This window comes from Xylocopa sonorina, chromosome 9 (genome assembly GCF_050948175.1).
Source record: "Xylocopa sonorina isolate GNS202 chromosome 9, iyXylSono1_principal, whole genome shotgun sequence".
Lineage (NCBI taxonomy): Eukaryota > Metazoa > Arthropoda > Insecta > Hymenoptera > Apidae > Xylocopa > Xylocopa sonorina.
The window spans coordinates 10,771,743-10,786,398 of record NC_135201.1 but is presented as its reverse complement, the minus strand read 5'-3'; the positions used below and the strand labels follow the sequence as shown (position 1 = coordinate 10,786,398).

At 43.1% G+C, this 14,656-nt stretch overlaps 1 protein-coding gene across 5 annotated transcripts; it reads left to right on the top strand.

Moving 5' to 3' along the window:
• Positions 1-739: 739 nt before the first annotated feature.
• Positions 740-13,669, top strand: Ack-like (activated Cdc42 kinase-like). Of its 5 annotated transcripts, none has more exons than XM_076901914.1 (8): positions 740-847; positions 1,838-1,930; positions 2,005-3,591; positions 3,659-3,889; positions 3,973-4,094; positions 4,438-4,668; positions 8,687-9,288; positions 9,363-13,669. In XM_076901914.1, the coding sequence occupies exons 1-8, from the start codon at positions 844-846 to the stop codon at positions 10,339-10,341; spliced, it is 3,849 nt and encodes a 1,282-aa protein (XP_076758029.1). In that variant the 5' UTR covers positions 740-843; the 3' UTR covers positions 10,342-13,669. The 5 variants fall into 5 exon arrangements, with proteins under 5 accessions (XP_076758029.1, XP_076758028.1, XP_076758026.1 ...); XM_076901913.1 differs by having other exon boundaries at positions 3,973-4,109; XM_076901911.1 differs by lacking the exons at positions 8,687-9,288; positions 9,363-13,669 and adding an exon at positions 5,415-8,565.
• The last annotated feature ends 987 nt before the right edge of the window (positions 13,670-14,656 follow it).

Below are 14,656 nucleotides of genomic sequence, written 5' to 3'. Positions count from 1 at the left end.
GTGGGTATCCGAAGCCCAGTTCTTCTATTCCACTCAGTGGTACTCAATTCGATCGCTAAATTCCGTACTATCAGTGACGATGTTAACAGAATTCATGCTTTTCAGATAGAAGCATAGTTCATCGTGATCCTGACGATTAAAAATCAAATATTTCCATTAAAATCAAACAATTAACCCAACTGAAACGTAACTTACCAATTTTAGAGAGATTTGAGAAAGGTCAGAAAAATCGCTAAAAATTCTATCGTTCGATAATAATTATTTAAAAGACATATAGAGAACGATATTTCTTCACCAATTACATCCTTTCTCTACTTTCCTCAACTAAACGAAATAACGAGGAAAGGGAGAATTTCAAATGAACCTCCAGCGATAATTCCATCGATCTCCCAGCAGATGGCGCGACAATCGCAGCCGCGATAAATCGTTGGCAAACAACAGATAAAATGTCTCGTAACGAGATCGAAGAGTCGAGGAGCTCGAATCGCTAATTAGTCGAACCGGTAACAAGCGAAAAAGGAAGGCTCTAACCTCCCCCCGTACGTCCCGCCTCTCCCCGTCCCTTGTGACAAATACAAGAATAACCTCGTTCCCTCGGAGAGGCTCTCGCGAGAAGTCAAAAGGGAACGAAATCGTCTCGAGGCGGATGTACGTGCCGCGAGCGTCGAAAGATGTGAACGCTTGAGAAGGTAACCGCGGAGGGGATAGCGGTGGGCAGCTATAGGAGCTAGCGGAGAGACGTCTCGTGATTTCGGATCGCCGATCGGCCGAACCAAGTGGCAGACGCTCGCATCCCATGACAAGGAGAGGAGCTCGAAGTGTACCGTGCTGCGTCATCGTAGAATGGGTGAGTGCGCGACACGATGCCGTGTTAACGTTCACCAGCTTATATAAATAATAATTCTATTTGAAGCGACGCAGGGTGTGTCTTGTTGCGGACATTCGACCGAATCACGTACGGCTCCTCGCCTCGCCTCGCCTCGTCCCGTTCTATGGCTACCTCGCAGGGGCTTTGCCCTGTTTATAGCGTGCGCGCACGTACACGCATACACGGACCGTACTCAGGGTGGGGAGGGATGTGGACGGCACATCGATAGGGAGTAACGCACGTTTTTCGAACCCGAGGTTCGAAGAACGCGCGTCGATTTTTTAATATCCCGTTCGACCGGTGCCGCACACCGGATAAACGCCGCGCACGACACTCGTGCGTCGCGGGTGCACACGGTACGCACCACGGGGTCTTGTTGTCGCGTGCCAGGAATTTCGTGCCCACCCCACCGCTCCACGCGCCTCTATTATTTTCTATTTCGCCCCGTCCGCTTTTCCCCCTTTATGCATAGAACCTTCGAGTTCTCTACGCGCCTCCGACAACAACGACGCTTCCACGAGCAGCTTCGTCTTGCGTCGCGATATTATCATCGATTGATAATGCTCGATAATGTATGTTTGCGTAACGCAAATGTTTGACGTATCGCGAACCGTCGGATCGCGGAGTTTACGATTCCGTCGATCGGAAGACAGCTTGCCTTTTTGTTATTCGACTTTGCGAGCGAGTGCAGCTGAGATATATTTGTCAGGATTTTATTCAGGATCGATTTGTCGATGAGGATTCGATTCGTTCGTCGGCTAATTGGATTGTAATAACAGAAGGAAGAACGTGTCTGCTACTGAAAACAAATTTTCATTACTTTTCGATATTGTACAACTAAACAAATAGTTTTTATCTTATGGTTGGTGTTATTGTTACTTGTGTACAGTAGAAATCGTTTGCAAGTAATTTATTTACCAATGGATTTGTATCGAGTTGTTTACATGTATCCTTTTTGTTTCTTTGAAGACACACAAGGAGGAATGTCCCGTAACACTGGACCTGGTTTGTACGAATTCCTTATGGAAGCGGAGCTTCAGCAGTATTATCCTGGAATTCGAGGTATGCAGCTTCATCTGAGCTATCGAAATCTGTAGAAACGAAGCAAGATAATGATTTGTTGCGAATTGAAACAGGGGACTTGAAGGTGCAGACGACCGCTCAGCTGAAATATGTGACCGAAGAAGACTTGAACGCGATTGGAATGAGCAAGCCAGAGATGCGCCGTTTAAAGAAGTATTTCCAGAAACATTTCCCACAAAATTATCTGTCCAAGTTCAAAAAAATGTTGCTGCCTAAACGGGAGGAACCGATCACGGGTGCTCTGACAATGTTACCGGAGGAAAGACAGGATAGACCGCCGATTCGCGTCCCTAACAAGCATATGATACCAGCCGATGCGATTATCGTGAACAAAGAATTGGGAACGGGCGAGTTCGGTGTCGTCCAGCAAGGTGTTTGGACGAACGACGGGGAGAGAATACAAGTAGCGATTAAGTGTTTGTCGCGTGAAAGAATGCAGAACAATCCGATCGAATTTCTGAAAGAAGCAGCTATAATGTACGCGATAGACCACGAGCACATTGTCAGGCTGTACGGCGTTGTGTTGGACACGAATTCCTTGATGCTCGTCACAGAATTGGCGCCTCTAAGATCGCTACTGGAATGCCTGAAAGAACCGAGCTTACGCACCAGTTTCCCGGTCCTTTCTTTGTGCGATTTCGCCGTGCAAATTGCGGATGGTATGCAGTATCTGGAAGGGAAACGGCTGATACATCGTGACCTCGCAGCCAGAAATATTTTGGTATTCTCAAAGAACAAAGTAAAAATATCTGACTTCGGGTTGTCTCGCGCTTTAGGGGTCGGAAAGGATTATTACCAAACGAACTTCAACGTCAACTTAAAACTACCGATAGCGTGGTGCGCTCCGGAATGCATATCTTATTTAAAATTCACTTCAGCGAGCGACGTATGGGCTTACGGAGTAACTCTATGGGAGATGTTCAGCTACGGATTTCAGCCATGGGCAGCTTTAACGGGCCATCAAATTTTGGAGGCGATAGACGATCCAAATTTTCAGAGATTAGAGCAGCCAGAGTGTTGTCCGAAGGATTACTTTTCGCTGATGCAACAATGTTGGCAGCACGAGCCAGTCAAGCGACCCAAGTTCTCAGAATTGATCAATCTTTTGCCCGACCTGAAACCAGAGCAGGTTCAAGCAGTTCAGGATAGCACGGAAACGGGGCAGCTTGTCTACAGGCAAGGGGACGTGATTACCGTTCTGGACAAGGGAAGCAGCAACACATTGTGGAAGGGTGTTTTAAACAATGGGAAAACTGGTTTCTTCAATCCTGCTCACACGATAGCGTACCTTGGCTCTAATCTGCCAAGTAACAAGCCAGGCGAATTTACACGCGGCGATGGAAAGAACGCGTTCTCTTCTCAGAGGCGAAAAATACGAACGGACATGATCTCTTCACCGCAAGGTGATTTGAAGCACACTGGTCATGTTGGATTGGACGGGGCTTACTTTGGCGATATTGGTTTCCTTGGTGGAAAGTATCCGCACTTACCACGGCAAGTGGTAACACCGTACAAACCGCAGGAGGATGTAACGGACAATTCTAGTCAATCTCTGAGCCAGGATGCGAGGAGTGCGGAAACGAACAGAGAGTTGTCGAGGGATAACAGGAACGCGCAGCACGATATTCAGAATAAGCATGGTAAGTGTTTCTTTTACGATCGGCATGGAGGATTTCACGACGTTATCGCGTGAATTTCGTCTGTTAGAAAGTTTGTGGCCAGATTCAAGCTCCGAGGTTTGCCATCTGGCTAATTCGAGCAAACAGTCTGCTCCGTTGAATGTGGCTGGCAATAACGATACACTTGGGGCGGATCACGAGTATCATGAGATCAGCGATGAAGAAAATCAGGACAGCCCGTTGAGATTTGACAAACCGTTGAATTTTGATTTCGGTCCAAGTTTGTTGGCCGAAATGGATCAAATGTTTCGATCGCTAGGTAAGCGTGATGATAGTGTTTGTAGAGACAGTTTATCGATTCGTTTCTAGGGTGTACAATTTTTTTTTGCTTGATCGTTTTAGGATCTTCTCCTCCCCCGCCACCCCCAGTTCATCCCTTATCGGCTGAACACGAATCGAGTAACGTTAGGAATGAACTGAGGGAAATGCAGGCGAAGCAGAGCAGTAAAAAGAAACAAGCCACCGTGAGTCCAATAAATGTACAGTAATTTTTTGTCTTATTTACTATTACGCTCTTACATATTAGTTCTTCGTTTGTTTGTTCTTTTTTTTGTTTGTTTTATTCATTATTTGCTGCTATGTATAATTAGTTCCGTTTCACGTTGTACGTATCGTTTGCACGTCGAAGCATAGAACCCAAAAATTGTTAGCGTTCGAGAACAGAGTTGATGATGAAAAGAATGAAAAATGGTACAAGCAGTAAGTTGTTAGAATGATGAATTAACATTAAATCGAAGAGAAACGGAAATTATTATGTATTATGCATTTACCAGGGATGGTAAACGTTTACTCTTCTTATATATTTAGGTGAAGCCTATCTCAGCAGCCGATCAGAAAACTCTCTACTCAGCCATTGCTATGGCACAGGAATTGACAGCACGTTCCATGACAGACCTTGAACATCCACCGGAGTCTCCCCGAACACCTGCCAGTCCTTCAAGACGCAGAAAGTTCTCTTTTAAGTTGCCACATCAACACAGTCCCAAACCAGACAGACGACACTTTTCAGAAGAAGCCGCCAGTATACCTGACATACAGGTACATTAAACATATTTTCGTTCGATCGTCGAACTTCGAAAAAAGAAAAAAAAAAACAAGGAAAGGTACACAAATGACATTACCAAAACACAATCTAATTTTGCACACTAAAAAAAATACTAATTCATTTTGATTTCTTGCTGATACTAACAAAAACTATTCATTCCGACACCAAACACACCAGTGATATAATTTATACGTTTAAGAGTATGAACTTCTCTTTCAACGAAAATGATTTTCAAACATTTTTCTTTTAACTCCATTTCCGTCGAAACTGTTATGGAACAGAGTTAATTCCTGATGCCACACGAAAGAGTAGGTATATCGCAATATCGTATCTATTCCTAATACTCCGACCTAATTTACTTGGTTGTTAAGTTGATGAAAATGCTTGTCACAAAGGAAATTCTATTCACAAAGGAAGACTAATCTTAACTTTCCTCTAATCCTTTCCTGTCTTTATTTTTCGTTTGTTTCTGAATTTCTCGATTTTTCATTCTTTGTTATTTCTCGTCTTTTTGTTTATCATTGTATCGCCACGTGCGAACATTCTTTGTTTTCTATGGACTGCGTACGCAATTGCTGAAACTTACGTTCAACTATTTTATCTGGTACAAAACGCTTGCTTCGCTTGAATGTGGTATTTCTGTATGATCGTCTTCCAACATTGCTTGTTATTCTTTATTATTTCCTTGAACGAATTGCATGGCTGTTTTGGGAACGTTTTCCACGTTGAACCCATAAAGTGGTTGTGTTCGAGTTTGCAATCATTGTCGTCCACTGTGTCCAGCATAGAATCACTTGGTGCACCATCTACTTTAAAGTTGCCTTTGTGGGACAAAGCATCTGCTGAATTCTGTTTCGCAAAATCTCGCGAGCTTCTGACTAAGCCTACAGCGTGGGCTTCTTACATGGACATCGAATTTGACGCACATATCCTTGACAATGCAGCCATGAAACAGAATCTGGTGAAATCGACGGAATTCTTGGAGAACGGGAACAAAACGGGCAACTTCAATTGCGAAAGAGCGATGGATCTGAATGGGAAGTTCAACGTTGCTCAACAAAACGGCAAGGTGGCTCCTCTGGCCATAGAAAGTTTCAATTTCGACTTTCCTCGCGAGCAGAAGAGAGTGTCCACCAGCTACGTGGATCGTTACTTCGAACAGCCAAAGTATTTCGAGGATGACGGTGCTCTGACGTGTCCCAGTGAAAAGGTATCGTATTTCGGAGAAGAGAAGCTGGATAAGTATGAGAAGAACATGTTGGATCAGGGGTCCGTGTCTGTGAACAAGCACAACCAGCAGTTACCAAACAAGTTTGGTAATTACGATCAACCGTCGAAGGATAACGTGTCGAATTTCGATTCGCAATGCGAGGAAACTGCCAGTTACGACTTGATGAAGGAAAAAACATCCAACTTTATTGATTTCACTCGCAGTAAGCCAATCAAGTTCGATTCACCTCGAGATAAAGTGGTCAACACAGATCTCGGTACGCGACCAAAGATTTCTAGTTCTTTCAGCGACTCTTCCAAGATGAACATTCCCGAGTTTCCAAAGAAAATCGACATATCGAAGGCGAGAGGTGGAAAAGTGCCGTTCTTACCAAGAAACCAAAGCCAAGAGGGTAAAAGCGCTATATATGGGTCTACAGATAGCATAAAGACGAACTTGAAAACTGGAGGTGGTTCGGACAGTCCTAGAGGGAATATGGAGGCTGTCAGAATCAATATACAGAGTTTTCGTAAAATAGAACAGAATCAGAATGGTCACGATTGTTTTCCATTTGTCATATCCAACAATCCATTATTCATTGCAGAGTCTGAAAAAAAGGAATCACCTGTTTACAGCAGTTCAGAGAGTCTTCGAGTGAACTTTCAACGGCTCAGGAGAAAGTCTGACGCGGAGGCGAACAATCAAATGGAATTGAGCAGTAAATTGCTTGCAGAGAAGTACCAGAGAGAGGTGTCAGGGTTGGAGAGTGTGAAAAACTATCTGGATTCGAAGAAAGGTCAAGGATTGAATTTGGGATTGGGTAAACTGACGCAGAACATGATTCAGTTGGGTAAGAATATCGCACAAAATTCCAGGAACATGGAGAGCACCACGTCCAAGTCGTTGGTGACCAACATGAGGAACTTGGACATATCTGGTCAGGCTCAAGCGTCTCTGAGAAGCTTAAACATTCCCATACAGAAGCCCAAACACCTGGACTTGAATATTCCGCTTCAGTGCCAATCGCAGATCAGCATGAAATTGAATCTGACTTCGCAGAAGTCGAATCCTCCGTCGAGTCCTAGCATGCATCAGCATATTTTGGAGCCACCGAAATTGTATCAGAATGACAATACGAGAAAGGAGTTGCCTCCCAAGCCTGATACGCTTCTAGAGAAAATGTCTACGGTCACAAACATATACAGACACAGAACGTCTTCCCTATCGGAGAACAGGAAACCACCGATCAAGAACATTAGAAGATCCTTTCATCCCACCAACGATTCCAGCGAGGATTCAGACTCCATATCCCACTCGGAAACGGACATACGGAGTCGTCTGCGCTACAAACGACGCCACAAGAAGCTTTCGCATAATCTGCGGTTGAATTTTAAGAACAAAGGCCATTTCCTACACCCAGAGACGGCTAGGGGATTCTCGTCGATAGAACTTTGCGGGAAATCACCACCTCCGTCGACGAGCTTCTTGAACTCTCTGTCGCCGCCTTTCTCTTCTAGAAATAACCTACTTTCTTGGCCGGAAAGCGCACCGAGTTCTAGCCTTACCTTTACTAGCAACTCTGATCTGGATTCTGACACCAGTTCGGAGTATCCGGAGTTCACGAACGACATACTGACATTCCCACCGTCCCCTGCCCCATAAATATTTAAGATTCTGGTCCTGTAACGCTTTCGACCTGATCTGGAGCCTCATAACTCGTAATATCGTTGGTCCACCAGGTGCATGTTGTTGGCAGAAACATATGGAACATACCAGAGTTGGGCAGAAGCCTTCTTTCCCATTTCAGACTGAATTTCATTGACTTGTTCTAGTTGTTTCGTCGAGTTATCAGTCGATTGCGTTAATGGCAATTGTTGATGTTAAAAAGGAACTTGTCTTCTGTTCCCAGTGAATCTGTTATACGGTACACGGTGTCTTTCTTGATATGAAATAACTTTATTAAAGACTTTTTTTATATATTGTTCCAATTAACGAACAGACGTAACTTTTAGATGACAACGTATTAACGGGGAAATAGTCGCTGTTGTTCAATTAGAATCTCAGCTAGAGTCATCAATGGGACAAACGTTGCTCAACAGTAATGGATGGTGAAATCACACCGTAGGTCTTGGGGATCACATGGATCGCGTTACCCAGTACAATACCCAACTCTGGACAATATACAGTGTACTTAAATGAAGGACTGTCCCAAGACAGTTCGTATCACATACGCTTAGCATGCTTGCATGTTACATACTAATTAACTGAATAATAACGTCTAGTCGATAATACGTTTGGATGCATTTACACGTTTATACTATTTGTACTTTGAAAGAAACTGGAATGGGAGTATATTAATCATGGAATATTACACATATGTCGACCTCTTACAAACCGTACACAAGAGTATCGTATCCTAATACTTCACCCGCACACGCACCATACAGAGACGCATATTGCATCTGTTTCGTTTAGAATAGCATCTCTAGTCGGCCTACGTCGAATGTACTTTGTCATCTCAGCCCCCCTTTTCATGATATTGATTTGCACCTTGAGACACCAAGAGTGTGGTCAGCATTGTTTCCAAATGCTTACGAAATACTCTTCTACGAGGACATTTCTTTCATGTTTCAAGCCATAGTCATTCTCTTTCTCTCTCTCTTCCTCTTTCTCTCTCTGTGTCTCTCACTCTCTCTCTCTCTCTCTTTCTCTATCACTATCTTTCCCTTTATTTGTTATTTTCGTTTTTTAATTTCTGTTCTTTTCTTTCCCGAATCTATCCCCTCCCACGACTTGTTTAGGCCACGTTGTCGGACGAGGCGAAGGAAGTGTACAACAGCCTCGTGGAGACACCCGGCATAGAGACCGCCCCGGACACGAACCCATTGCGTATGCTGCGCTCCGGGGTGCCCATTGTCAGGCCCAGGATCCGTGGGAACAAGCACGCGACGTTGGGACACCCAGTGTCCCATCAAGAGGACCTGGCCACCGATCATTTCCATTTCGACGCCTACCACAGCGGTTCCAAAACCTTGCCGAAGATCAGAGCACCTCCGCCGCCTCACGCACCGCCGCCACTACCTCAATCGCGACATTTAGAGAGGCATCATTCGGCCCAAGAAATAGAGAACAATCAAAATCAAAGCAACGTGGACGAGAATCCGATACCCTTACCACCTAGGGACAGGTCCAAGACGCTGCAACCAAAATCCAGCTTGCCCAGGCATCAGAGGAAGCATCCCCTGATCATACCTGGCGGAGGGGTGACCAGAACCCTGGCCAAAATGGCAGTCACTACACCGCCTATCGAAGATCAGGTGGATGGGAGTTTGCAGAGCACCAGTTCCTCGGTAGCCAGTAGTTCGTTACAGGAAGGTTACTCTTCGGAGACTTCAGCTAATAGGTTAGAGACTGTGCTTATTATACTTCAATAAAGATTGAGTATTATTTAACTGTCGATTTTTCCAACAATTTCAGTCCAGAAGAATTCGAACAACGTATAGACTCTGAATTGGCAGCGTTGGACTCCCTAGTGGTAGACGAGAATAGGCTACACCGTTTCAGCGTGATCTCTGAAGATCTCCTCGAGTTCTCCGACAATTTGATCGACTGCGACACGCCAGAGTATCGGCAGAACTTGCAGGAGAGCAGCGACGTGCAGTCCATTGGCTCGTCGACGGAGCGTCTTCAAAGAAAGATCAGCGTCGAGTCGAAGACCTCGCTCAGGAGCTCTGCTTCCAAGTGTGTCCAAGAGAATGAGGCGGGTGAAGCGAGCAGAGACTCCACGCCAACAGATGCAAATAAATCGGACGATCTAGCGGTCACAAGTAGTTGCAAGGGTGACTATCTCGCTTCCAATAAGCTTCAAGCGACCAAAAGGACACCTTTGGTCCAGAAACCCTCGAATTACATAATGCAATTCGAATACGATGAATATTCCGAGAACAGCTCGCAGTCACGGTGTAACGCGAGCAAACAACAATTAGAGACATCGAAAGAGTCTTCTACCACTGACTCAAATGATAGCTTCCACTCTGCGGGTCTCACGGGGATCTACAACAGGTTGTCCAACGACAAGCTACCTGGACACGTGACGAGTGACCTGTCACGGCAATCCGATCATGTCTCTTGCGAGGATCTGTTGGAGTTCGCCTGTGATGGGCCCAACGCTAGGAGGACCCGTGGTCCCCGAAATGGCGAGCAGTCTGACGAGGTCAGGATCATGATGAAGGTGTTGCACGAACAATCCACTCCAGAGTCGTGTATAGCTGCGTTAAACGTCACGGATTGGGACGTGCTGGCGGCTATTAAGTTGGAGCGCTTGCAAGGCCTGCTAAAGAAGGAAAACAATTTTGTTGGCCTGGAGGATTGCAAGGTCATGTTGAATCAATGCGGTGGCGATGTTGTAAAGGCGGCTGCGTTATTAAGAAGCACCGACGACAGTGCTGCGGTTTAATCGAGACGTTTGGTGGTGATTGGCTGGTCCATACGAGCCTAGATGAGAATTTCTGAAATAAGCTGGGACGTAACGGCGTTTTCGTGGAACACGCCCAATGGGGATTTTAGATTTGGGGTAGCATATATGAAGACAAAATGCTTCTTCGTTTTCTGTCCGCGCGTTAGGCGAATTTCAACGCGACGTTTATTTATTATTGTAGAATTAGTTAGAATGAGATTATAGTATTAAAACCGCGTTGCCGTTTAGGGCAAGACAAGCATTTCGATTGAATCAATTTCGATTGAGCTTCTGCCTGGAAATGAAACACGGTTGTCCACCAGAAATCAAGCAACCCGGTTGTTTTTATCGTTTAGAATAATGAAAGGTATGTTCAAGACAGTAGGAAGTCGTGCACACTTTGTTTTCAATAACTTAGAATCATACAGGGTGACTCGTTGTAGGATAGGATATTAAGTCCAGAAAGCTGTCTAATTGTATACTTATTCAAATTCTATATGAAGTAATTAATAGTTTGTTTTGAACATTTTTTAATCTTAAAGATACTGAGTATTTTTCTGGTGGGCCAACCTATTAGGATTATTAGCTTTTTAATGTAATTTAATGAGAGAGAAAGAGATAAATTACGTTTCTTCCTCTAGTTTTTCGTCTAATACGAACGTAATGTGATAATTTGCACAATAACCGTATTGCTGATCAATGTTTTGTGATCGGCAAAATGTGTGGAAGTAGAAGCATAGTAGAATATACTGCGTACATATATTTTGCATCATTTCAGTTAGGCGAGCATTTAGGAGAAAGTATTACGAAGCCTACGATTAAGTAGCGAATTAACTCTTGTATTGCGTGATACAGTGATCAAAGACTCTCTATAAACGACTTCATCATTCATTCGTTATACTCTTTTATAATTCAGAAAATCGTCTATTTTGTTATAGGAGAATCAGCTGATACCATTTGACGCTGTATTGCAAGACCTACCCTCCAATTCAGAATCACATTCGCTGTCTCCGTTACTTTCTTGATATTTAAAAAGGCGAAAAATATCTGTTGCTGACAGAAGCAAGTTTCGATTCCAAAGATAATATGAACACGGTATTATTTGGATATCATACGCATCGTAGATTAGTGTTTGATCGTATACAATCACACAGAGTTTTTGTAACCCGTTACCCGGTTACCACGCCAGTCTGGTGGCGGGTAACAAATTACTTTATTCCGTATTCGAAGCGAATCCGTATCTGATAAGTGGTAGATTTTAGACATGTCGCGAGTGCGTAATCCGTCGTTTGGAAATTAGCACAAATAAGAGAGTGAGAGTGAAAGTGAAAGGGAGATGAAAGAGAACTGCTTGTTATGATATTTTACTATGATTCCCCGATCCAGGATCGGGGGGGTTGGAGAAGTTTTTCGGCAATGCAGAATATTTTCTAACTCGTAGTGACATATGCGGGAGGGGGGGAGGTAGATGTTTTTTTATATTTTGACCCGGTAGTAGGGTACGATAAGCACCAAATATTACGTATGGAATCTTTGTGTTCAGTAAGATTGACTTTTATATTTTGCTAGACAGACGTTTCGCCGTTAATCTTGTTAAGTTGTAAGAGATATCTAATTTGATTCGATTGGGACGGGAGGGGGGAGGGGTAAGGGGGCGAAAATTATTAACAAATGTGCGTAAAACTGCGAATTAAATTCATGGTAGACGTTTGATCGGTAGTCTCTGCAGCAGAGAGCAGATTTTTCTATTGTTGTTTTCATTCGGTAGGTGTCTCAGGTAGAATAAATTTCGTTTTTCTCTCTTGTAAAGCGTTTAAAAAATTCGTACGAATCTTAGTTTTCGTATTTTCCAATATTTCCGATATTTACGCTGACCGATATATAAGCTTTACTATGGGTCGCATGACTTTTGGAACGTTGGGTATGTTTGAAAATGTTCGACGGTCTAAAAGAAGTCGAAGGACATATCCGAAGTCGAGCTCGCTTGGGCTTGGGCAAAACTGTTACATGTACCTCTTTTGGTATGCGAGCGTCTCCTTTTTCTCACTTCCTCTGACCGGTTTTGCTCGAGTCTAAGCGTGTCCGAGGAATAAATTTGCTCACAGTAATTTCGCGTAGTTGACTAGTGAAAAACGCGAGTTTGTAATGCTTTATTACAAGATGAAAATCAAACGAAGAAGAAAAGGGGTCAATGTTAAATTGGCAACGAACATTTGGAGATCCTTGCCGACCATACTTTCGTATCCTTCAACGAAGCCAAATAGGAGCTTATTGAAAATCGCCTACGTATTCTTACTCGAACGTTTTTCTTTGTAATATCATTGAACGATAAGGTTTCTGAGTCTCGAATAAAAGTATGTGTGTCGGGTATTATTTCTTATACTGAATCAGTTCTTGTTACATCACGTGTTGGATTCAAAGGTACATCTACACAAAGTTGAGAGTAGTAACATAACATAAGCTCATGAATGGTTGCAGGATTGATAAAATCAAAGTATTAGGGCATTACGTTTGAGATATTGTTAGGCAGGATTAACCCACTGTTCAGAATAATCAGAAAAAGGTCTCTTGAGTGATAGAAGGCATTAAACAAACTGTTGCGCAGTAGATATATTTACTATCATGAATAAGTTGAATCGACTCCACTAGTGGTGAGACCTAATTGGGTAGTTTTCCATTTCCATTGATTGATATGATCCTTTGATGCGTAATAACATCCAAGTAGAGTCGTCTGACTATCCAGAGCAGTGTGTACAACTAACAATGCAGGGCAAGGTATAACTTTCTTCACTCTGGAACCAACACGTGAATGAGAGAAAGAGAGAGACCTACAGTATAAGCATAGTACTGTTCAGTATAAAGAGATCTACTGGCCTACTAGCAAACGTAATGCATCTACATCAGTTTTCCTGAGCCAGCGTACTTAGTTGATTCTCGAGGTGAACACTCGGGGAGTATCTCAAGGTTCCCCGACTGTGAAGCTTTCGTAGAATCTTTTCGTGTTAGGTATACGATCGTTTTACGTAAGATCGTTGAGGTCGATAAGATCTCTACGCACTAACGAGCACGCTTCCTTTTCGCGGACAGATCCAACAACCTCGGGAATAATAATCGAAACTAAGGTCCGTAAAGTATCAGAAAGGGAGTGTCGACGTCTCTTTTACGATAGTAGGAATATAAGTTGATCCTAATAATCCGTTTTTTTTAATACGCGATCTAACTAAGACACAACACGTTTGTACGTCTCTATATGGATTATTGTCGCGCGGAAACACGAGGATGTTTTATATCGACTGTATTTACGATAATATATACACATTCATAAATGAAGAAAGCCTGTTCCTTTGCATATCTGATCTCTTCGTGTATATTACGTTCTTCTTATATATGACTTCATTTTAATTTAACCAGTGGGACGCAGGATAATACTTACAATCGTTAACTGCGCTAAAACAACAGGAGAAATGTTCTTAGATACGATATAAAAATTGTCAAATTAGTTTCGTAGTATGTTAGACATTTTGATCGATGCGGATTTCAAAAAACAATCGATTCGTATATCGAATCGAAACATTTGAATTTTGTTGCGTGTATCGAACTTTACATCATGGCGGCCGTTGAGCATTTTTCTCAAATTGTTCCCTCGAAACTTGTCGATTTTCATCAAAATTAATGAACACTAAAAAGGTAAAGAGTAAGAAATGAAGGTATTAAGGAAGAATTGGAGTTTATTTTAATAAGTTTGTTAGTTGCAGCCTGTTAGTTACCGACCGAGCGCTCGTTTCGCTGGAACACTTTCCTTTTTCTTTCGAAGTGATAAGTGCAACGCGATTGTTTCATCTTAGCAAAAAGGTAAAGCGTACGGCCGGTGTTGCACATTGGCAATGCGTGCTCGAATTTTTTTGCGACGCGGACAGCGAACGGCCAAGCAGCCGAGCCTGGTCTCCATCGGTTGCGACAGTCCGTATATTCTCAGTACGCCTTAATCATCGAACGGATAAACACCGCCGCGGACATTTTCCGGTATCGATTTCGTAATTCAGTGATTAACGCTAAAAAAATCTTAACCTCGAAAGTTTAGAAAGTTCCGTCACTTTGGTAGGGGTGAAGTTTTATCGCAGCCAAACCCACATCCTCCTTGTTCGTTAATTGAAATCTTTAAGATCGATTTTGGTATTCGAATTTATGCCATCGTAAATTAAGTGCCAGCAGATTTGAAACCAATTATCATTTTAACGATCGTATTCAGAGATGTTCGAGTTCTTTTTTATGGCTTCTTGGCAAATCGTAGTAAAAATGATTTAATGCGAAATTT